A 23,295-nucleotide genomic window follows, 5' to 3' on the forward strand; every position below is an offset into this window, starting at 1 on the left:
TTTATATTTACCATTTGTAATGAACTAAAATAACTAGTTTTGTTCAGCCACTACTCCTATATTAAATAACATACAACATTGAGCATTCGTCATTGGTAATTATGGGTTCCAAGGTTTATATGACAGATTCGGTAAGTAGTGTGCAGTGATATTGAATTGAAGTAGTAGATGAGTATGCTGAAAAGTAGAAGAATGTTGTGTGTTTGTGGATATTCAGTGTTGCCTTGTGGAACTCTGTGGTGTTTACTGGCACTTGGGCGTATTGAATAATGTCTTGGTATTTCTTTTTAACTACTAGTATACAGGTGTGGTGTGGTGGTGTGTGTGTGTGTGTGTGTGTGTGTGTGTGTGTGTGTGTGTGTGTGTGTGTGTGTGTGTGTGTGTGTGTGTGTGTGTGTGTGGAGAGATTGGGGTACATCTCCAATGGAATGAAGTGTGCAAAACTGTACGAAGATGCACTTTCGGAATGAAATGCTTACACTGCTTCATCATGAAAATAATTACCATCCTGGCATATGGTTGTCAGTGATCCATTCAGTAAGCAGCATTGTGAAAGGGACATGACTTGGTCAGCAGTTTAAGAAAGTGCATGGACAGCAGTGGGTTGATGTGGGTGTGGCTTGTTGGGGGCAGCAGTCTGGGAGCTTGTGAGTACAAATCTGAAAATCCTGCCTGCACTCCTGCTCTGTACAGTGTAAGAAACACTTTGAAATGGCAAATAAATGCAGACCGCACAAGAAACTTTTTGAAATTGCTCTACTTTGACTGCACTTTGCAGTACAACTGTACTTTGCACACAGCAGACTCTTTGAAATAATTGCACCATAATAAAGCACACACACTGCAAACACTTTGCTCACTCTCAGATACTTCGCACAACTCAACTCTAGTTATGCTTTGAATGTCTTTGGCCAATGCAAAAATAGTAGTTTGTGCCCAAAACAACACAGTCTTCTACTAAAAAAGCATGCATTCACCTTGCTCTTTAAGCTTAATTTGCTCTTTTATTGTATGCGTTATGCCCTTTTAATCTCTTATCATGCGCATTATACTTTTCTTGTGCCCATTTTACTTTAAACATGCTCGTTATGCAAACCAAACGTAATTTTGAGCCCCACATGAATATTTCTGCTAGTTTTATCAACTATCATGGTTTTGAACATTTCATTTAATTAATAATGCATTTTGTGCATTTCGTTTGATTAATAATATGTTTTGTGCTACTCGTTTGAATAATAATGTGTTTTGTGCCTTACAAATGTTCTGTTTCATTTTCTTTGCAAAATAAATTTTTCGTGCACGTTTTGGTTACCTTAAGTTTGTTTCTGGCCCTTTTTATTTGTCTGAGCTCCATTTCACTCCACCAGCGCAATCTGCCTTCACCTTCAAGAAGAAGTTGCTCTGTCAGTCCCGATTTCTGACACCATATAGCTCATCTGGTCAGGATAAAACAGACAAACATTTGTGGGTTCAGTTTAAGCAGCTTTATTGCACACAAACACATCAGGAATGAGGATTTTTGACTTAAACTTATAAAGAGACTGACTACTACACTCATACATATTAACACTCTGGCTGTTCTCTCAAAATGGCACTGCTGCCTGCGCGTGCTCACTATTTATATGCATGTGCCTACATCTTCATAGGTTCATAGGTTCATAGGTTCATACTAGGCTATCTGCCCGAGGGCATTTACAAGCCTAGCCCATCGTTTTGTGGCTTACGCCACCCCTTTAGTATGGGGAACTATACCCATTATTTTGCTGTGCCTCTGTCGAGCAGTGACACTGAGGTAATCCCTGGGGTATATCTGCGATCTCCCATCCATTGGTCAAGATTTCTCTTGAACAAGGCCAGCGAGGTGCTCTGCCTCACATGTACCGGGATTCTGTTCCACAGCATAGGGAGTCTTTGGGTGATGAATCTATCCCTCCAGCACGTCCTATTAATAGCCGTGTCGAGGTTTAAGTCTCCGGCCGTTGTGGCTCTGATGGATCTAGAATTTTTGAGGTGAAGCATATTCATCAAATCTGGGTTTGACATGGCCTTGTATGTTAGGCAAAGGTCACCTCTGAGCAAGCGGTGCGACTGAATAGAGCTGGAGTTCTTTCAGTCGGGCAGCATAGGATAGATTTTGAGACCCTTTATCCTTTTGGTGAGGAACTTTTGTGGCCTCTCCAGCTGCTGCAAGTGTCGGGTCAGATACATTCCAAATGGGGCATTGTACTCAATCATTGGTCTGATGAGTGATGAGTAAAGGGAGACTATAACCTCCCTTGATCTAGATGAGAATCCCTTCATGATAAGGTGGGCAATGTAGAAGGTCTTCCTAACTACTTTAGCTACATGGGTGTCGAATGACAGACTACTATCAACCTGGGTCCCCAGGTCCCTGATAACTTCTTCTGTGCTCAGTGGATTGCCTCCTATTTGGTAGCTAGGGGTAACCTTGTTTTTCCCGAAGGGTATGACTATGCATTTTTTGGCATTTAACTTTAGGCCGTGGCTCTGGCACCAGTTATCCGTTTCTGTGAGACCCTTCTGAAGGATATCTGTGTCAGATGTGTTTTCTACTATGGCGCCCAGTTTGCAGTCATCTGCAAACTTTGTCAGCCATAACCCTCCTGTGTTTGCTTGTACTTCAGAAAAGTAGATGCCAAACAAGAGTGGGCCCAGGACTGAGCCCTGTGGGACACCACTTGTGACAGGCTTTGAGTCTGACATGGCGCCAGCAACTCTGACCCTGTGGGTTCTGTCACTCAGCCAGTTTGCAACCCATCTTGTGATGTATGGGTTAACATTTAAGCTGATGAGTTTTTCAATGATACCCGAGTGGGGTATTGTATCGAAGGCCTTAGCCAGATCGAGGTAGGCTGTATGGACTGCCTTTCCTCATCAATGGCTTTGGTGACTGTTTCAAAAAGTCAACCAAGTTTAAAAGGCATGATCTGCCTTTGACAAAGCCAAACTGGGTTGGATCCAAAGTCTGCAAATTCCCAATGTCTTTATTTATGAGGTCCATTATGATCCTCTCCATGGCTTTGCAGATAAGGCTTGTCAAGCTAATGGGCGGTAATTACCAGGGTCGGTGGAGGCACCGCCTTTGTGAAGTGGGACCACAGTTGCAGTGCGCCACTCCTGGGTGCGTATCCAGAGGTAAGACTTTGATTAAACAGCTGTCCTAGCTGTGGGTTTAATTCCTCATTGAGTTCGTGGAGCACACAGCCGGGGACACCATCAGGTCCCATGGATGCTGTGTTTTTTGCTTTGGAGAGAGCAGTTCTCACTTGGGCGCTGGAGATGTTTGGGTGGCTGCAATCATTTGGTATAGATATCTCTCCTTTTGGGGGGGTGCGCGTGAGAAGTTTGCACTGAACCTGTCAGCCAGTATGTTGGCAATGTCTGTAGGATCAGTAATCTTCACATCATTTTGAACTAGTTCTGAGCATATCTGGGAGTTTCCTCCTAGGTTTCTAACATAGCTAAAGAAGGCCTTATGATTGTCTTTTGAGTCTTTAGCTATTTTTCTCTCGAAATTTGCTTTGGATGATTTTATGAGAGCTCTTAGTTTTTTACTTATAGTGATCAAGGGTGTCTTACCTTTTAAGGATTTTGCTCTATCTTGTAGTAGCTTCCTCCTTTTGTTGTAGAGTTTGTTTATGGCTGGGGTCCACCAGACTGGACGCTTGCCTTTGGTACAAAGAGTCTTTGTTTTGCTTGGGATTGCCTTATCCATGCAGTCCTGCAGGTGCTGGTAGAAGGCATTTGTAAGTGATTCAGCGGCTTGAGTACTGTTTTCCCGGCTCGGGGCCTTAAAGGAGACCACACTAGTCTTTAGAAGTGTGAAGTCGGCTTTTGGGAAGTTCTTTACTGTGGTCTTTTTATTTCAGGTGGGGTGGGATGAGGACCTCCAGCGAGATTAGTTTGTGATCTGATCTCACCAGTGAGGGGTATACTTCGGTGTTGAACATTGTGCTCCCATGTTCGTGATGATGAGATCAAGTATGTTATCTCCTCTTGTGGGAATGGTGACTAGTTGTTCCATGGCATTTGAGTTTATGAATTCCAGGAACTTTTGGGCTAGGGTGTTTGGGCTTGAGTAGTGTTCCCAGTCTATATTTGGGTAATTGAAGTCACCTAGTATGATGGTGTTTGGTGATACATTTATCCCCTCTAGTGTTTTCAGGAAGGCCATGTGAGGTTCCTGAGTTTGTGAGGGTGGCCTGTAACATGCTACTATTTGCAGAGCAGTCTTGCCTACGGTTAATTGCACCTGGATGGTCTCCGATGCATCATGCGTTGCCACCAGTCTTGAGGTGTGGGTGTCCTTGATGAATATGGATACCCCCCCTCCTTTCTTGGTATTTTCCTGATTTTGGGGTCGGAACGCATGATATGAGGTAAAACCTGATAGCGCTGGGGTGCTCTCAGGAGCCTTGAACCAGGTTTCTGTCACAGCACAGACATCGATGTTCTCCATACTGAGAAGGGCCTCGAGTGCGTGCATTTTGAGATTTAGACTTCTGGCATTGAGCAGCATTACCCTTAGTTTATTTCCTTTTTTGTGTTCTAGGGTGGTAGGTTTAGAATTTGAGCCTTGCCTAAAAAAGGCACTATGGGGGTGGCAAGAGCCTTTGCCAATATCCGGAATCCCAGGGGTGACAGGTGCAAGCCGTCCCTTGCGAAGCAGCGTGGCTTGTCCAGCATGTCATCCCAGGCAGACAGATACTGGATCCCCTTTGAATGACACCAGTGTTTAAGCCAATTGTTAAAGCTGTGTGGAAATGCTTCTTAAAGGTACGTACATATACACTCTGTTCTGCATCTACTAAAGGTCTTACATCTAGATTTTTGCTCATGTTCTTAGCTTGTGATTGCAGACAGTATTCTAAAGGCAAAGAAACAGAATAAAGTGCACAGTAACTTCAACATGAGGTTACATTTTTAAAAGCAGTACCAGAGGAAGCCTTAAAATAACAGCATGCAAAGTAACTAATATTTTGCAACCTGCTACTGGCATAGTGAGATAGTCACTCACCCCCCCCCCCCCCCCCCCCACACACACACACACACACACACACTTACACACAGTAGTTTGTGAATCAACAAATAGAACTTAGTTAAATAAACATTTTGTTATTTCCTTCTAGGGTAGCATGAGACTTATCTCAGAGTGGCACCTGTAGAATCTGCTTGAGGTTAATGAGGTTTGCTGTGTTGTATTTCACACATTTATGTACTTAGTTATGCCTGCAGATATAAACTATGCTGTATATTAGTTATGTCTGCAGATATTAACTATGCTGGATATATTACATCTTTTCATGTAAACATTTTTGCATCTCCCTTAGGCCCTGGATTTTGGCTGAAGAGTGTCATCTGAGCACCCCAACTAACAAATTTCAAATAAGTAAATAAAAAAAATCCTGAAAGGATGTATGGATTTCATCATTGTCTGGTCATGTAATCATTGACTGGCCTTTTATTTTACCTATTTTATTTTGTCATTAACCATCTTTAACTCCATGATATGCATGTGCTTGAAATAATTTTTAGTAACAACTTTGATGTATGTATTATTTTTCATTTTCTTTTGTAGTTGCATTATAGTAGACTTGAGAACTATGTTTTTTTCTTCAGAAAATTGCTGTAATATTAGTGGAAAAGGCTGAGAGGGAGGTGCACCAGAATTATTCTTCTTTCAGTGGGATGCCATCAATTCTCCTCCATCTCTCCAACCTATTAACATCACCACCTTTCTCTGTTGCTTATCCAGTGTGTCATCTTATGTGCTGTGAAAAAAGCATTGCTAAAATCCAGATATTTCTTATTTGCTCAATGTCTATGCTCTTTTTTCTGCTGGGACCCAGTTAGCATATTTAATCTTTTTTGTGTGATAATATCTTCTTTATCTGGAGATGTTTTATCTGAAGATGTTTTAATTCTGTTTCCCTCAGGTTTTTGTTTCCTTGAAGAACCTAAGTATCTTCTGTTTTTTTTTTTTTAATCTTTACCCTACCTGCATTCTCTTTACCCCACCTGCATTCTGAGCATCAGTGTGTCCCTTTATAGCCAGTCTCTTCCCTAACAGTTCAGAACTGCACTTTGCCCTTTGACCGGGGATGTTGAGCTCCCCTACGGAAGCGCTTGCAAGGAAAATCAGGTTAGCTCTGGTGTGGCAGCATCTCTGGCATATTTGGGTATTTTACATTATAACTCTGCCCTCTGTTGTCTGGTTGTCACCTTGCAGAAGCAAGATCTGCAGGGCCATGCCTAATACAGGTTTAGGCTTGCCTGCATCCTTATCATGGCTATAGTGAGGTGCACTCCTTGGTGGGCTGCTGTACCTGCACTTACGCTTACAGTGGTTATCTGTCCAGCTAGTGGTGTTTGATCCACATTCCCCTTTAAATGTCCAAGCTGACTGTAGCTCCTTTCTCTTCTCCCTCTCTGATCATCTTTTGCATCTTCCAGGACCTCTGGTGAAATTTGAGTCATCAGAGCTGCACTTAGAGCTCCTTACTTCAAAACCGTGCAGTCAGCAACAAATAGCTGCCTGATCAAGTTTTGCATTACACTTCCTAGACAAGTGTCAGGATAACTGAACTCTACCTGTTTCCCATCCCAGACCCTGTGTGTGTGAAAGCACCTTACTGACTAGCTGCATTATCTAGCACTTGTCTGATATCAAGGGACAGGTTGAATTGCTTTTCTATAAATCATGTCATCTCCCTTTCACTTTTATAATACATGTTAGTGTATTTTTCTGAGTTTTCTCTATTTCCCACCCTGTTTCCCTTCAATTATTGTCCCTCTTTTTTTCCTGTTTCCCCTCAATTCCTGCCTCTCTTTTCTTCCTATGATAAAAAAGTGTCTCCAGCCCTCTCCACCCATTCAGATACCTCTTTCAGATTTTTATTTTAATAGAACACTGATGTAAAGTATTGTTTGAGCACATCTCCTCCCACCTTTATTGCACCATGTCTTTTGCAATATCAAGGAAAAATGCAGCCTCAGTGTGTTGGTAAAGTGTAGTACTCAGATGTACTCCTCCTTGTAAGTGTTAAAGCTGCGGTGGCCATTGTAATTACATCATACTCTCTGTTTTTTTATTTTATTATGCTTGATTGCCCTCTGGGGACATTTGTTTAAAAAATACCCTTATGTACACTAAGTTTACAAATTCTTTATTTTTTTCCAGGTAGCCTGCTTGTCTCATGTGCTCATTTTGGAGCTTATGTATGCGGTACAGACATAGATTACAATACCATTTTTGGGCAAGGTATGTATAGCACTAATTTTTATTTATTTTTTGTGGGCCTCTTTTGCTTTGCTGTTCACCTGTAGATTTTTATTCCGTGTGTTACTGACTGTATTGTGATAACACCTCAATGGAATGAATGGTACTTGTTCATTACACTGTGTAGTATAATAGTGGATGGTATTATGATTTCAAAAGTTAGAGTGCAGAAACATAATTTTTTTTTATTTTTCCCTTTATGTGGAGCTGCCAAAGACTTCTGCCTTGTGTTAATCAGCACCTGTCCCTTGTGCACAGAAGTACATAATCCATTGACAGAGCATTGTTTTTTTTTATCTGCATGGTCCCATCTCCATGCAGTTCCACTACTTTGCATTCAGAGACCCTTCAGTTGATGAGAATCCTTCAGCAAAGTCCTACATGAGATTTTCATAGCTGACTGTTTCCCATTCATTTTATTATTATTTGTCGGAACATCCTCTGAGTTACAGGTTTGAGCTGTAAACCTTGTACTTGAAGTAATGTTGTTAGACAGTCATCAGTGGATTTGGACACGAAAGTAGTATTTGGAGGCAGTAGGAAGTTTATGTAGGTTTGGAGGAGGCAGGTGTTTGACTAATTGATAGAATAAAGGTGTAGAATCACAGTAACTTTTGGAGAGATTAATCAGACTGAGTATTGGTATAAGAAGTTGCAGGATGTATTTGAGAATAAAACTGTTCCGCACAGTGTGTGAGATAGAGCAGAGAAATTTTAACTAATATCATAAAGGGAGGCAGGAAGATTTAGATGGAGTAGGATGCCAATCTCCTTTTCTTATTGTAATCGTTTGGTTAATAAATTCCCCAAACAACTTGGCAATCCTGTAGGGAGGTTTGTCTCACATAAATAACTGATGCCAAATTCATGGACTGAAACTCAATGCCCAAAAATACATTATTGCATCCTTTGGGATGTCCTGTACCCCAGGGAACTACCACATTGACAGCATGCCCCTAACAGTTGACCCATTAGTTCGGGATTTGAGAACTTATGTAGACAGTCACCTAACTTTTGACCAACGTGTCTGTTGTAAGAAAGTCTTTCTATATTGCACAACTTATAGACAAAAGGGATTGTATCTAGAACTAGGGATGACATTGTCCCCCTTTACTCAGCTCTCATTAGGTCACTCATTGAATATAATGCACCTTTGTCATGTATCTGTGCAGACACTTCCAGCAACTAAAATGCCCAGAACAATACTTGAAAGGATACAAGGCCTAAACAGCATGTCCCACATGGACAGACTCGTAGCCCCATCATTGTCACTATGCAGACTGATAAGAGGTATCTTGTGTCTGATATACAAGATACCCTTTGACCCATTACTTATGTATTTGCTGCACATCAGCAAATCAAATGGCATCAGAAATACTTGGTCTAGGGATCTAAACCTGTTCTGCAACATCAATAGAACTGTTTGGAGGGACAGGTATATCTTGCGGAACAGACTCCCTGACCACATAAAATAAAGTTCATCCCTATACACCCTCAACTTAAATCTGTGGATGGGTGACAGAAAATTTTCCCCTGGCCTGCCCCCTGAACTACTAATGGACAGAGGCAGCTCCTAAATGTTTTATCTCATGCATGCGTCTCCTTAAGTTATCTATGATATGACTCTTGTATTCTCATTAGGGGTAATATATGGTTATAGATTGTGGGATGGGTAAGGCCAGTCTATAATCAGTTGGGATAGGTTATTTCAAGCACAAAAAAGGAAATTAGCAATGCTTAAAATGGCCTGCAAGGGCAGGTAGCCTAGTTCTTACTTTGAAATAAATTGCCCAGTTTCCATGTTCTTGTAACCCTGTACTCCCCAGAAATCTCACAGCCACAAAAACTTGTAAGAAGGAGACTAAAGGCAATGAAATACTTACTCCGTCTGGTTTCAGTGTACTGTGACTAGAGGAACAAAACAAAAAAGCAGACACAGTGGAAATACTCACCAATCAATACCCCTTACAATAACCTGAAACACCTACGCTCTTCAAACAAACTTCTGATCCATACTACTAAAACTAACAATTTAGCAGGAGATTGCTTGTTCTCCAATGCTGTTGGAAAAATATGGAATAAACTATCCTCTGAGATTACATCTCTCACTTCACTCTCACTGTTTAAAAGGAATCTAAAACTGTATCTCAATAAACACTGGCTATGCTCTTGTACTACCCCAGACTAACCCTCTCTCCTCTTTCTTTTTTTCTTAATTCTTTCTCTTTTTTCTCTTTTCTTCTCTCCCTATATCTCTAATACCTTTCCCTTCACACCTCAATGCATTTTTATCAATTCTTTATGTTAAATTTCATTGTAATTACTATGTATGATTTCAGTCTATACATTGTATTATGTAGTATTTGCTCACACACACCAAAAAAAAAAAAAAAAACACCTTACAATAATATTTGTTTTGCTACTTCTTTATAAACCTTGTAATAAATACTGGAGCTTTTCTCCTTGGGCCTCTACTGAAAATGGATATATATCCAGCTAGACTAGCCCGGTCAACAAATGTAAAATAATAAATAAATAAAAAAATACTGTGGAACTCTTATCATACCCTCATTCCACTCCTAATTTCAACATGCCAAAGTGCTTATCTATCTATTCAGAATGTGAAGGGAGAAGGGAAAATGTCAATACATGCATTTCACTTCTAATCCACGTTCATACGCAGAATAAAATATTGAATTTTCTTCAGTATGTATCTGTTGATTTGCTTCCTGTTTAATATTAGAAAGTGCTGACAAGGTTAGAAAGGTTTTAGAAAATTGTAAGATCTTTTTTCTGAGTAGAAGGTTCTATCATGGAATTTGGAACTCATGTCTAGTGTGGAATGTCATAAACAAGTAGTCAGGAGAGCTTAATTACCAAAATTGATGCTGTAGTGTACATTTTAAGGGTCAGTGGTTCTATGATAGTTACAATAATGTTTCTTTTAATGAAAAATGTGTAAAACATAATGCATTCTGTTTCTGTAGTTGTAGGAAACAGGACCTTGAGTTCTTAGTCTTCCATGTACTTTTTGTCTGTGCAATAAAGGAGATTATTATTCTCTTCTGAACTGTGTCGTGTGAAAGTTGTTTGGTACCTTAACAGTTTTGTGCTGTATGTTCAGCGTTCCAAGCCATTTGTGTGCTGCTACATTAAGAATTGTCACTGGGCCCAAAAGAGGGACAGGCATACCTCCCAACCGTACCAAATTACTCGGTTTTTACTGAGTTTTGGGGTCAAATAATGGGGTGCCACGATTCCCAAGTGGCACCCTTCTTTTCCAATTTTTCCCAGCTTTTATTTTTTAAATGACATCAGCTCTTTCAGACTTTCAGAATTGAGCTCAAGGACACGCGTCTAACATTTCCCAGCTGGCTGCTTTGAATCTGTGAGCAAGAAGGACTTGCATCTGGCTGGCATCTGTGCAAGCGGGAAGGACTTATCTTTTGGCCTGGGCTTGCTTCGGACTTGCGTTAATGTCTGGATACTACATACTACTACTGCAGAGCTTGCAAGCGGAGCGGGAAGGACTGCGTTGCTTTGGATACTATTACTACTGTACTGTGTGTGAGACTGTGAGCGGAGCAGGAAGGGCTAGGCTGCTTCAGGTAGGAAACAACTGCTGCTTGAAATGAGCAGGTATCTGAGAGATGACATGTCAAGTATGATCTTTTTGGAATAAATAAAGCTGAGGTATAGTTCACATTATATTTTCCCAAAAGCTGCAAGAATTCTTGCATGTTTCAATTTTTCCTACATATCATGAATTGATTTTGCATGTTCTTGCTGGGGCCAGTAATCTTTTAAGGGTTTACTAGAACTAAGGAATATGAATGTTACAGTATTATTTGTTGTGCTCTTGTTCAAGCATCCTATAATTGTGATTTTTAACTCACTGACATGTAGTTTGCCTTGAAACTCTTCCTTTCCTGTAAGATTTTGCCAGTTAGCAGCCTTACTGATGCCTTGTACTGCATAAACACTAGTTTTATTTCAACTAATTATACTTATCTGTCTAAAGAACCCCCAAGACAATGGTTTACTAGATCTCTATTATATGCAGTGTGCATGTGTTTGCAAGGTATTTTTTTTTTTTTTGCATTGCAAGGTTTGTCTGATATTCACTAAACTTTCTATAAGGCTTTAATCAAGTTGTCATGGTGCATAATTCACAGCAAACTTGGATGCATTTTGAATAATCTGTTCTATGGAATGAAAACAGCCATGTTCGTACAAGGGTTCATGTGTGATAATACTTCTGTCCAATAAATCATACATGCTACAACAACTTAACTGTATTATTTTGCTTCTGTAAATAGAAGACTGCTAAAATGAAATAATTCTCATTTTAATAAACAATATTCAGGGAAACATAAAGCCAAAAACACTCAAATATGATCAAGTCAAACCAATTTTGTGCTGCCAGACAATGGTTTGTGTTTTTAGCATTCACTGTAATTTAGGAAAATACCTAAATTTTTTCAAACTTTTACTGTAGCTACTTTTTCTTAACTGCGAGTAATGTTACTGTAGCAATAATGTGATGTAATGTGGCAGTGCATATAAGGCAAAAGAGGAAATGCTGGAATTGTCATTTTTTTAACCTGTACATTCTGTTACTTTCTCAAATGAATGTGGTCTTTGGACAGCAACGGTGAATCAGTAATAAATTATGTGAGCATATTCATATGATATGTTCAGGTGTTATCATTTTGTACAGAAATGAGATACTCTAGTAAAATTTATATTTATAGTCATTGTTAATGGCTGGCTGTACTTTTATTAACAAAATAAAAGCTCACTACTGTAGAATTTTAGTAGTTTCTGTAAAAAAAAATGAAAGACATTTGCAGTTTTTCTTGCTTTTCCCCCACAGGGCACAACTGCCCAAATAGGAGTTGCACTATGAAAATAGTGGTAGTAACCCTAAAAACACCTGAATGCATCTGAAATGGTGATATGTGTCGGTTGTATACCTAGCTAAATTATGTAAAGGTCAAACATAATCAGATCAGCCATTATATAAGTATTTGTTCCTCTCTTTCTACAAGGTTATTTAAGTCCTGGAGTTATCATATTTAATTTCTAGGGGTGGAGCCCATACATCAGGGAGAGTGAGGGGGTGCAGTCCTATGTAAAAATTACATAGTGAGAACTGAATTCTGTATTCCCCTTTATTTGCTTTTCCAGGTCGATTGCGCTAAAAGGTTGAGAGCTATGGTGAGAAGTGAGAACTGAATTCACTAAATGATAGCCATTTAAATTTCAGTCTTCTATCTATTTTATATATACGGATAAATGGGGAGGGTTCCGTCAGGAAGGGCATCCGGCGTAAGACTTCGCCAAATAATTCATGCGGACACCAGTAAATATTTCCATACCAGATCGGTCGAGGCCTGGGTTAACAACGACCCCCACCAGCACTGTTAGCCAACAGGGTGCTGGCGGAAATTGGGCTACTGCTGGCCGAAGGAGGAGAAGAGGTGGAAGGCATGGCCGAAGGCAGGAAAGAGGAGAAAGGCTAGGACTGTGGTAGTGAGGGTCGGAACTTTGAATGTCGACAGTATGACTGGTATAGGGAGAGAGCTAGCTGATATGATGGACAGAAAGAAGGTTGGGGTATTGTGTGTACAAGAGACCAGATGGAAGGGGAGTAAGGCTAGGTGTATCTGAGGTGGGTTCAAGTGTTTTATCATGGTGTGGATGGGAGGAGAAATGGCATAGGAGTTATCCTGAAGGAACAGTATGCTACGAGTGTTTTGGAGGTGTAAAGAGTGTCGGATAGAGTGATGTTTATGAAGCTGGAAATTGATGGTGTAATGATGAATGTTGTTAGTGCATATGCTCCGCAAGTTGGGTGTGCGATGGATGAGAAAGAAAAATTTTGGAGTGAGTTGAATGAAGTGGTGATGACTGTACCCAAGGGTGAGAGAGTGGTGATTGGAGCAGATTTCAGTGGGTATGTTGGTGAAGGGAACAGAGGGGATGAGGAAGTGATGGGTAGGTATGGTGTTAAACAAAGGAATGCAGAAGGTCAGATGGTAGTGGATTTTGCGAAAATGATGGACATGGCTGTGGTGAATATATATTTTAACAAGAGGGAGAAGCATAGGGTGACATACACGAGTGGAGGAAGATGCACACAGGTGGATTATATCTTATGTAGGAGGGCCAGTTTAAAGGAGATTGGAGACTGTAAAGTGGTGACCGGGGAAAGTGTAGTTAGGCAGCATAGGATGGTGGTTTGTAGGATGACGCTGGTACTCAAGAAGAGGAGGAGGAGTGTGAGGGCAGCACCAAGGATAAAATGGTGAAAATTGAAAAAGGGTAATTGTGAGGTGGAGTTCAGGGATGAGTTAAGACCGGCACTGGGTGGCAGTGAAGAGTTAGCAAATAGCTGGGTAACTACAGCAGAGCTAGTAAGGGAGACTGCTAGAAAGGTACTTGGTATGACATCTGGACAGAGGAAGGATGACAAGGAGACATGGTGGTGGAATGAGAAAGTACAGGAGAGTATACAGAGAAAGAGGTTGTCAAAGAAGAAGTGGGATTGTCAGAGAGATGAAGAAAGTAGACAGGAGTATAAGGAGATGAGGTGCATGGCAAAGAGAGAGGTGGTGAAGGCTACGGATAAGGCATATGATGAGTTGTATGTAAGGTTGGACACTAAGGAGGGAGAAAAGTACCTGTACCGATTGGCTAGACAGAGGGAACGAGCTAGGAAAGATGTGCAGCAGGTAAAGGTGATAAAGGATAATGAGGGAAACATACTCACAAGCGAGGAGAGTGTGTTGAGGAGATGGAAAGAGTACTCTAAGGGGTTGATGAATGAAGAGAATGAGAGGGAGAGAAGGTTGGATGATGTGGGGATAGTGAATCATGAAGTACAATGTATTAGCAAAGAGGAAGTAAGGATAGCTATGAAGAGGATGAAGAATGGAAAGGCTGGTTGGTCCAGATGACATACCCGTGGAAGCATGCAGGTGTTTAGGTGAAATGGTAGTGGAGTTTTTAACCAGATTGTTTAATGAAATCTTGGAAAGTGAGAGGATGCCTGAGGAATGGAGAAAAAGTGTTTTGGTAATGATTTTTAAGAATAAGGATGATGTGCGGAGCTGTAGTAACTACATAGGGATTAAATTGATCAGTCACAGCATGAAGTTATGGGAAAGAGTAGTGGAAGCTAGGTTAAGAAGGGACGTGATGATTAGTGATCAGCAGTATGGTTTCATGCTGGGAAGGAGCACTACAGATGCGATGTTTGCTTTGAGAGTGTTGCTGGAGAAGTACAGAGAAGGTCAGAAGGAGTTGCATTGTGTTTTTGTAGACTTAGAGAAAGCATATGACAGGGTGCCTAGAGAGGAGTTGTGGTATTGTATGAGGAAGTCGGGAGTGTCAGAGAAGTATGCAAGAGTGGTACAGGATATGTACGAGGGTAGTGTGACAGCGGTGAGGTCTGCGGTGGGAGTGATGGATGTGTTTAAGGTGGAGGTGGGATTACATCAAGGATCAGCTCTGAGCCCTTATTTGCAATGGTGATGGACAGGTTGACAGACGAGATCAGACAGGAGTCCCCATGGACTATGATGTTTGCAGATGACATTGTGATCTTTAGAGAGAGTAGGGAACAGGTGGAGGAGACCCTGGAGAGATGGAGATATGCTCTAGAGAGAAGAGGAATGAAGGTCAGCAGGTTTAAGACAGAATATATGTGTATGAATGAGAGGGAGGATAGAGGAATGGTGAGGATGCATGGAGTAGAGGTGGCGAAGGTGAAAGAGTTTAAATACTTGGGATCAATAGTTCAGAGTAACGGTGAGTGTGGAAGAGAGGTGAAGAAGAGAGTACAGGCAGGATTGAATGAGTGGAGAATAGTGTCAGGAGTGATTTGTGACAGACGAGTACCAGTAAGAGTGAAAGGGAAGGTCTACAAGAGGGTAGTGAGATCAGCTATGTTATATGGGTTGGAGACAGTGGCATTGACAAAAAGGCAGGAGTTAGAGCTGGATGTGGCAGAGTTAAAGATGCTAAGATTTGCACTGGGTATGACGAGGGTGGACAGGATTAGGAATAAGTATATTAGAGGGTCAGCCCAGGTTGGAAGGTCTGGAGACAAAGTCAGAGAGGCAAGATTACTTTGGTTTGGACATGTGCTGAGGAGAGATGCTGAGTATATTGGGAAAAAGATGCCAAGGATGAAGCCACCAGGTAACAGGAAAAGAGGAAGGCCTAAGGTACGTTTTATGGATGTAGTGAGAGAGGACATGCAGGTGGTTGGTGTGACAGAGCAAGATGCAGAGGACAGGAAGAAATGGAAACAGATGATCCGCTGTGGCGACTCCTAACAGGAGCAGCCGAAAGAAGATGATGATGATATATATATATATATATATATATATATATATATATATATTAGTGTGTGGAAGTAGACTGTTATGATGGAAATGTTCTAATGTTCAAATAATAAATTTAAAATGCACTCTTAACATGTGTGCTGTATTATACCAGGAATATAATTTAATAAAATCAGGAAGGTGTATATCAAAGAACACATGTATGTTTCTGGTTTTGTGTGCAAGGGGCCTATGAGCTATGATTTGAAAAAGCCCAAAGTTAATCTTTATCCACCACTGGCCACACGCATTTCATTGTATGTGGTTTGGTTTCAATGCTATTTCAATGAATGTCAGTTTCAAGGTCAGAGAAGTTTAATGCCAAGTCTATTTTCCTTGTGAGACAGTATTGCTTTGTTTAGCAGATATCTATTAGTTATTGTGCTATAAAATGTAAAAATAAAATCCAGATAATGATTGTAGAAGTAAAGCAGTATGCACACATTAGTGTTTATGGTAAATTGGGTGAAATAGCCGGGTAATGGGACATTGGAATGGCTGCAGGGGGACTCTGGTCCCGTATTTTGGTTCTGTTCTTCAGTTTGCGTTTGAAAGGTGGTATTCCACAATTCCACAGGAGTAGATGGGGTTAAGTAATTATGTATGCACATTTTATGTTAATCAGCGTACAGATTTGTACCTATTTTTCGTTGGCCTTGTCCAGAATTTTGACGTTTCCAGGTTGAGAGGTATGGGGATAGGTTTTCTGTCAGGAAAATTTCTGGTATACCAATACACAATTTTAAGTCTCAACAGAGTATAAGCTGTCTACAGGTCCATCCATCCATCCACAACCCCTTTTCCCACTTTTGCACATGGAGTCAGGGTGTCACTTCAGCAGTGACAGTCATCTAGAACCAAGGTTTAAAGTCTTTACAGGTAAGCTTTACTAAAACTTTCTTCACTAGTTCTGATTGCATGTGAGAGAGAGTAACTTGTATGCATCTCAGAAATTGAATGCTTGTGTAATCAGTCGTACTAACAGCTGCAGGTATAATTGTGCACTAGTAGGATCTAATCAGTATATACAAGGACAGAGTATTCTTGTCATAAGAACTGAGTTTTTTTGTCAAAAGGACAGAGTATCCTTTTCAGGAGTAATCAAATAAAAATAAAACTGACAGGAGTCTTTCATTTGGAACGTGAGTGACCCTAATTATAGTTGCGTGTCTATCCCTTTGGTGTAAGAGCACTTTTTTATAATGGCATCAGTACAAGTGGTTTAAAAGAACTGGAGTATGGGACTTCAGGTAGGTATATGTTTAATAAGTGTCAATAAAACAGCTCTAATTATTTGGTAAAATGGTCTGAAGTCATTAGAAATAATTGCATTGTACACTTTCTGGAAAAAGATACTTTTGATAAGAAAATTTAAAAAAAAATAAACTGAACCAAAATGGTAATAAGAAAACAACCTCTTGTTGGTTAGCTTTTAGTGACTGAAAAGAAGAATATAAAAATAAGGAAAAAGAGTACATAGTTAGAAGCTTAAAGTATAACTCAGCTAGGCTAACGTTACAGCTCCAGGTAGCTAATAGAACATTAAATAAGTTACAAAAATCTGCAGATGAAAAATTCTATTCCTGGGGTGTGTATCCATTAAGACAGAGAAATTATCAGTCCTGCAGCCATAATCATCCAGTGATGACTGGCCTCAGTTACCTTCTGATGACTGGCACCAGTTACCTTCTACACTCCCTTCACCTTATTACTCACCTGTGCCTCAAAAACCTGATAGTTCTTCCTCTGTGAGACAGCAGGTAGATTTCCCCTATAATAGTACAAGTTACTTCCAGCACTTCTAGTCATCCCTCTTGGTCAGGTTATAACACTAGACTCTGTCAACAATGGCATTCAATCCCTGCTTGCTAATGTGTATAGCTAATAAAGGTAAACAGTCATATCATAGACATAAATGTGGAACAAATGCTAAACATGTGGGAAAATTAAAACAAATTTCATAATAAGAGTTTGTCAGAAAAAAAAAGCACTTGAGGTAATATTAAACACATTTTACCCAATTCCCAGTTGTTATAGATGAGGAGGAGCATCATTGGTCATCCTCTGCAAGCCAACCTGCAGAAGGGACAGATTCCTACTGTTCAACTGATTCTGATATACCTTCCATACAGATGCACCCTTTGTGAAAAGTACCAAAACCTGCAGCGGACAGAGATAATGAGGCTGAACCTACTGTAAGAGTAGTACAAACATAGACTGCAGTGGACTTTTCAAACCGTTGTAGATTCACTCCCTCCTAGCTGAACACACTTGGCAAAATATACAAAAATTTTAGAAGGATAAGTACAGTTACAGAACCCTACTATTGGAGGCCTGGGAGGACATCATTGACAGACCACAATGCTTTGCCAGAGATGGCTTCATCTGTTGCCCTTTGGCTTCTGGCAAAGGCTCTTGCCTCCCCATAGTGCCTTTTTTAGGCAAAGCCATGAGCACAAAATTACCAACGTGAAAAATTCTTACAAACGAAATTTAAAGATCATGCTGCTAAACTCTAGGAGTCTTAGCATGAAACTGCACTCATTGCAAGCATTCCTTGCCCTGGATGATGCCGACATTTGTGCAGTCGCTGAAACCTGGTTCAAAGCTGTAGAGAGCATCCCAACCTTACCAGGCTACTTATCCTAACATACTTTCAGACCCTAAACAAAGGGCTACAATGCCAAAGGAAGTGGAGTTTCAGTATTTATCAAAGACATACACTCCTCCAGGCTGGTCAAACATTATGATGCACAGGAGACACTCCAAGTGCAATTAACTGTTGACGAAATACCTGTTAAAAGCATAATTAGCTACAGACCCCAACCATGACTCAGGATGCCCACTTCACCTATCTGGATTTACTTGAATCCATCAAGATTCAACCCTCTACCCTGATTCTGGGTGACTTTAACAACCCAACCATAGAGTTGAAGAGCTATTCTAGCCCAAACATGAATGCCCAGAGATTTCTCGACTTCTCCAATGCATTGGATCAGCTGGTTGACACCCCTACGAGAGTTGAAAATATCCCGGACCTGGTCCTAACCAACGTGAGTAGCCATTGTAGACTCTTACTGTGTCATCCTCCTTGGTAAGATCTGACCATAAAGCGATCACTTTTGAAGTCACCACATCCCCTGCCCCCCCCCCCCCCCCATCAGGCTCAAATGAAAAAAACTTTTCCAAAGCTGACTACAATCTCCTCAGAGCAGGTATAAGCAGCTTCACACCACCGTCCCTTCAGTTGGAACTAGCAATAATGTCCAAGCCTACACCAAAAAACTTTATGAGCACCTACATAGCTGTATGGATTCAGCAATACCCAACAGGACCAGATCATCTTCCTCAAGAAAGAGTAAACCTGTCTGATGGACAGCAGCAATACACAATCTCTATAATAGAAGGAAAAAGAAGGAGCATGTGCCAAGTTGGAGGCAATCTCTCCTTTGTGTAAACAAGCAAATAAGGTCACTGGTGAAATCGTCTAATGCCAACTTCAAGTACAGATTGGCCACTTCCACCAAGGACAATCACAAGGCCTTCTTCACATATGTCTGCAAAATCAAAGGCAACACCCAAATCTGCTCTGAACTGGCGGTCAATAACACCACATACACAAATGCCATAGATATAGCCAACCTGCTGGTAGACAGGTTCAGTGAAAACTTCAACCCCCCATCCCCCATCAATAAATCAGGACATCCCCAGCACCTGCCCCCCTCCCCTCATCACCAGGGAACAGGTCTATAATGCCCTCTCAAAGGCAAAAAATACAGTCTCTGTGGGACCCGATAACATCCCTGGCTGTATCCTACATGAACTCAAGCATGAGCTCTCAGCTCCATTAGACACCCTTTTCAACCAAAGCCTGAGCACCGATTCATCCCAGCTGAATGGAGGATAGCCACTGTCATCCCTCTACACAAAGGTGGAGTATCCACTGACCCAGGCAATTATAGGCCCATCAGCCTAACTAGCCTTATCTGCAAGGTCATGGAAAGCATTATCATGGACCTTATAAACAAAGACATGAGCAACCTCCAAATGCTTGACCCCACACAGTTTGGTTTTGTCAAAGGGAGATCATGCCTGCTAAACTTGATCAACTTCTTTGAAACAGTCACCAAAGCCATGGACACGGGGAAGACGATGCACACAGCCTACCTTGACCTAGCCAAAGCCTTTAACACTATTCCCCACTCAGGCATAATAGATAATCTCTCCCAGCTAGGCATCAACCCATATGTTACCAGATGGGTAGCTGACTGGTTCACTGATAGAACCCACTCAGTCAAAGTAGTGGAAGCCACCTCTAGTAGTAGACCCGTAACGAGCGGTGTACGCCAAGGATTGGTCTTGGGGCCTCCACTTTTTTGGGATATACTTTTCTGAGGTGCAAGCCAAAACCAGTGGTCTGTAGCTGACCAAGTTTGCAGATGACTGCAATCCTCCAAGAGGGCCTTACCCAAACTAATCCTACTCACTATCCTCTATACCATCCATTAATCTAACCTCTAACTCTCCCCCTGGCTTTCTATTGTTTCCTCTCCTTTTCCTACAGCTCTCTCAATCTCCCCCTGTGATATCACTATTGATGTTACAAGGAATAACCACTAGAGGGCAGTATAACATCACGACCTACCAGTTACTTTGTTCTTACAAAACAAGTCCTCAAACCTAAGTTGTTTTATTCCTGCCTCTGGTACCACCTTTACTCACCCTTTATTCTTATCTTTCTTCCCTTCTCACCACTTGTAAGCCCCTGACCTCCTCGTATACCTTACATTGAACTTACCTTCCAAATCTCTGATTGTTTTCCTCACTACCTGCCTTCTTACTTCACTACTTGGCTCTACCCGCTCCGTTCGCCCTGCGGGCTCACTCCGCTCCCCTTCCCTACCCCCAAATCTCACCCACCCCCACATCAACTACACTTATCCCTGTCCAGTCCCTCCCACAATTAACTTACATCCAATCAACATCCTTCCCACCCTCTGCATTTCATATTACCAATCACACCCTTACTACCCTCATATATTTAATTACATCACTCCAATTCATTCCTGTCAATTAACCAAGGTCAATTACTATGAATATCTTCCTCCAGCAAATGACCCTACTACTCCTCCTAGCATTTACCTATCACATTGCTTGTTACAACTACTCAATACAAAACAACTCTTCCTTCACCCATAAATCCACATCCATTATCTCTCCCATCCCTTCTACATACTCCCTAATGATAAGCCCCACCCTATTCAGCACCACTGCCACTACTTATACCCTTCTTAAACCCATCATCACCTACCCCAAATCTGTTATTACCCACAAATACATAATAATACTGCAAAAGATAGTGAAAATTCTACAAAAAAAAACGTGAACTATTGAATGATGGAGATATCCACCCTGACCCAGGTCCTTATGATACAACTCCTCCTACTAATACACAACCTCCCAAACTAACCCAAATCTATACCAGATCAGCAAATAGTCTACTCCTTCTAAATCTAAATATCAGGAGCATCAATAAAAAGATACATGAGCTTCGTACTCTAATCTCACAATATCTCCCAGATATAATCAGTTTAACAGAAACATGGCTAAAACCAATTGCCAAGGATACAGAGATCCTACCACCTGGATACAGTATCCTCCGGCAAGATAGACTAAAGAAGAAAGGTGGAGGCATTGCTCTACTTTATAAAAATACACTATCCATAGCTAAAACTGAGTTGACTTTACCCCCCTTGGACAAGGCAGAAATACTCTTAACTAAGCTCAAAATAGGTAACAAAATTATCAACTTAGTAACAGTTTATATCCCCCCAGGCAATAATATCCCCATCATGGAAAATTTACTACAATGGCTATCATAAACCTTGCCACAAGAAACTATTCTATTAGGGGAGTTTAATATTGACTGGCTCACATGCTCTTCCCAGGCTCCCACTAATCATATCAACCTACTTCTCTCAACTAATCAAAGAACCCACTAGAGTCAGCAAAAATAGAAAGAGAAAAACACTTTTAGACTGGATTTTACTAAACAAAATGCCTTGCTCATATTTAGCAGGTACCCTTCCTGACTCACTAAGTGATCATCAAACTACCTTCCTACTCAAATATAACTCCCACCACCCCCAAACCCCCATACTCCAAACAATAAGAAATAAAAAAAACTTTAACTTAACAAACTTCTTACAAGATCTAAAGCTCTACAACTTTTCGCAACTGTATTATCTACCCCTAGACGAAGCTATCAAACACTTTAACTCTACCTTCTTAGAGATACTAAATAGGCATGCCCCTGCAAGAACTACCAGAGTTAAATCCAAAACAGTTCCATGGTTAACAAGGGAAACAAGGCAAAAAATAAAAGAAAGGAATAGAGCCTGGACAGCCTGGAGGTCCAACAAAAACCCAGGAACACAGCAAGCATACCAACAGATAAGAAATCTAACTAAGAAACTAGTAATGCAAGATAAAAGAAATTACTTTATCACCCATCAAACCCAACACTCGAACAATCCAAAAAAATTCTGGGCAGGCTTAAACAGGTTACTACACCCTGGAAAAAACACTATCCCACCCCCAACAACAGGCTTAACAAAAGAAAACATAGCTGAATCATTTAACTCATTCTTTACTGAGACTGTACTTGCCCTTGCCCAAAACCAAACCTTTACAAATACTACAAGTGCCCCACCTAAACCTAACAACAGCCCCATATTTAAGCTACAACCCACCTCAACCTCCTATATAAGAAAACTACTATCCCAACTAAAACCAACAACACTAGGAGCAGATTCCCTCCCCAATGATTTCTTAAAACTAGCAGCAAATGAAATAGCTAAACCAGTCTCAATCCTAATAAACCTATCCATCTCAGAAGGTTTAGTACCCTTGATCTGGAAAACTGCCTATATCATACCCCTACACAAAGGGGGAAATTCTTATGACATATCTAACTACAGACCAATAGCAATATTATCCCCACTTGCTAAAATATTAGAAAAATGTATTCACCATCAATTAATGACACACCTTATTGATCAAGAGCTCATATCTCATACACAGCATGGGTTTTGGCCAGGATATGGCACAACCACCGCCCTGCTAGCATTCATATATACCATTAATCACAATAGAAATAATGGTAAGCTTTCTTCAGCCCTCTTTCTAGACCTATCAAAGGCATTTGATATGGTTAACCATGAAAAACTAATCTCCCATCTTGTAAACCTAGGCTTAGATAACTTATCAGTCTCCTGGTTTAAAAACTACCTCAACAATAGACAATAGGCAGTAGTATGGAATAATAACTTGTCTCCACTCCTACCTGTAACACCCAGAGTACCTCAGGGATCTATACTGGGCCCCCTGCTGTTCTCAATTTTTACAAATAATCTGCACTCAGTTGCAAAAAGTTCAAGCCTTATACAATACGCAGGTGATTCAACTATAATATGTAGCGCCCCTACTTTACCAGACCTCCATAAAAAGACCCAGGATAACTTTCACTCGTGGAAACATGGCTCACTGAGAATGGCTTGATACTTAACCCCAAAAAAAACCAAGCTCCTGCTATTTCATCCC

General features: G+C 40.8%; 1 protein-coding gene across 2 annotated transcripts in view; it reads left to right on the forward strand.

Annotated features, from left to right (window-relative positions):
- TRMT11 (tRNA methyltransferase 11 homolog) overlaps positions 1–23,295 on the forward strand; it is a 587,167-nt gene that overhangs the window by 314,367 nt on the left and 249,505 nt on the right. For both annotated transcript variants that reach the window (XM_044063974.1, XM_044063983.1), the window contains one exon: positions 7,202–7,282. In XM_044063974.1, coding sequence (XP_043919909.1) covers positions 7,202–7,282 — 81 coding nt within the window. The remainder of the gene's footprint in view (positions 1–7,201; positions 7,283–23,295) is intronic.

The sequence above is a fragment of the Protopterus annectens genome, chromosome 1.part0 (assembly GCF_019279795.1).
Source record: "Protopterus annectens isolate FY-2018-M chromosome 1.part0, PAN1.0, whole genome shotgun sequence".
Classification (NCBI taxonomy): Eukaryota; Metazoa; Chordata; order Ceratodontiformes; family Protopteridae; genus Protopterus; species Protopterus annectens.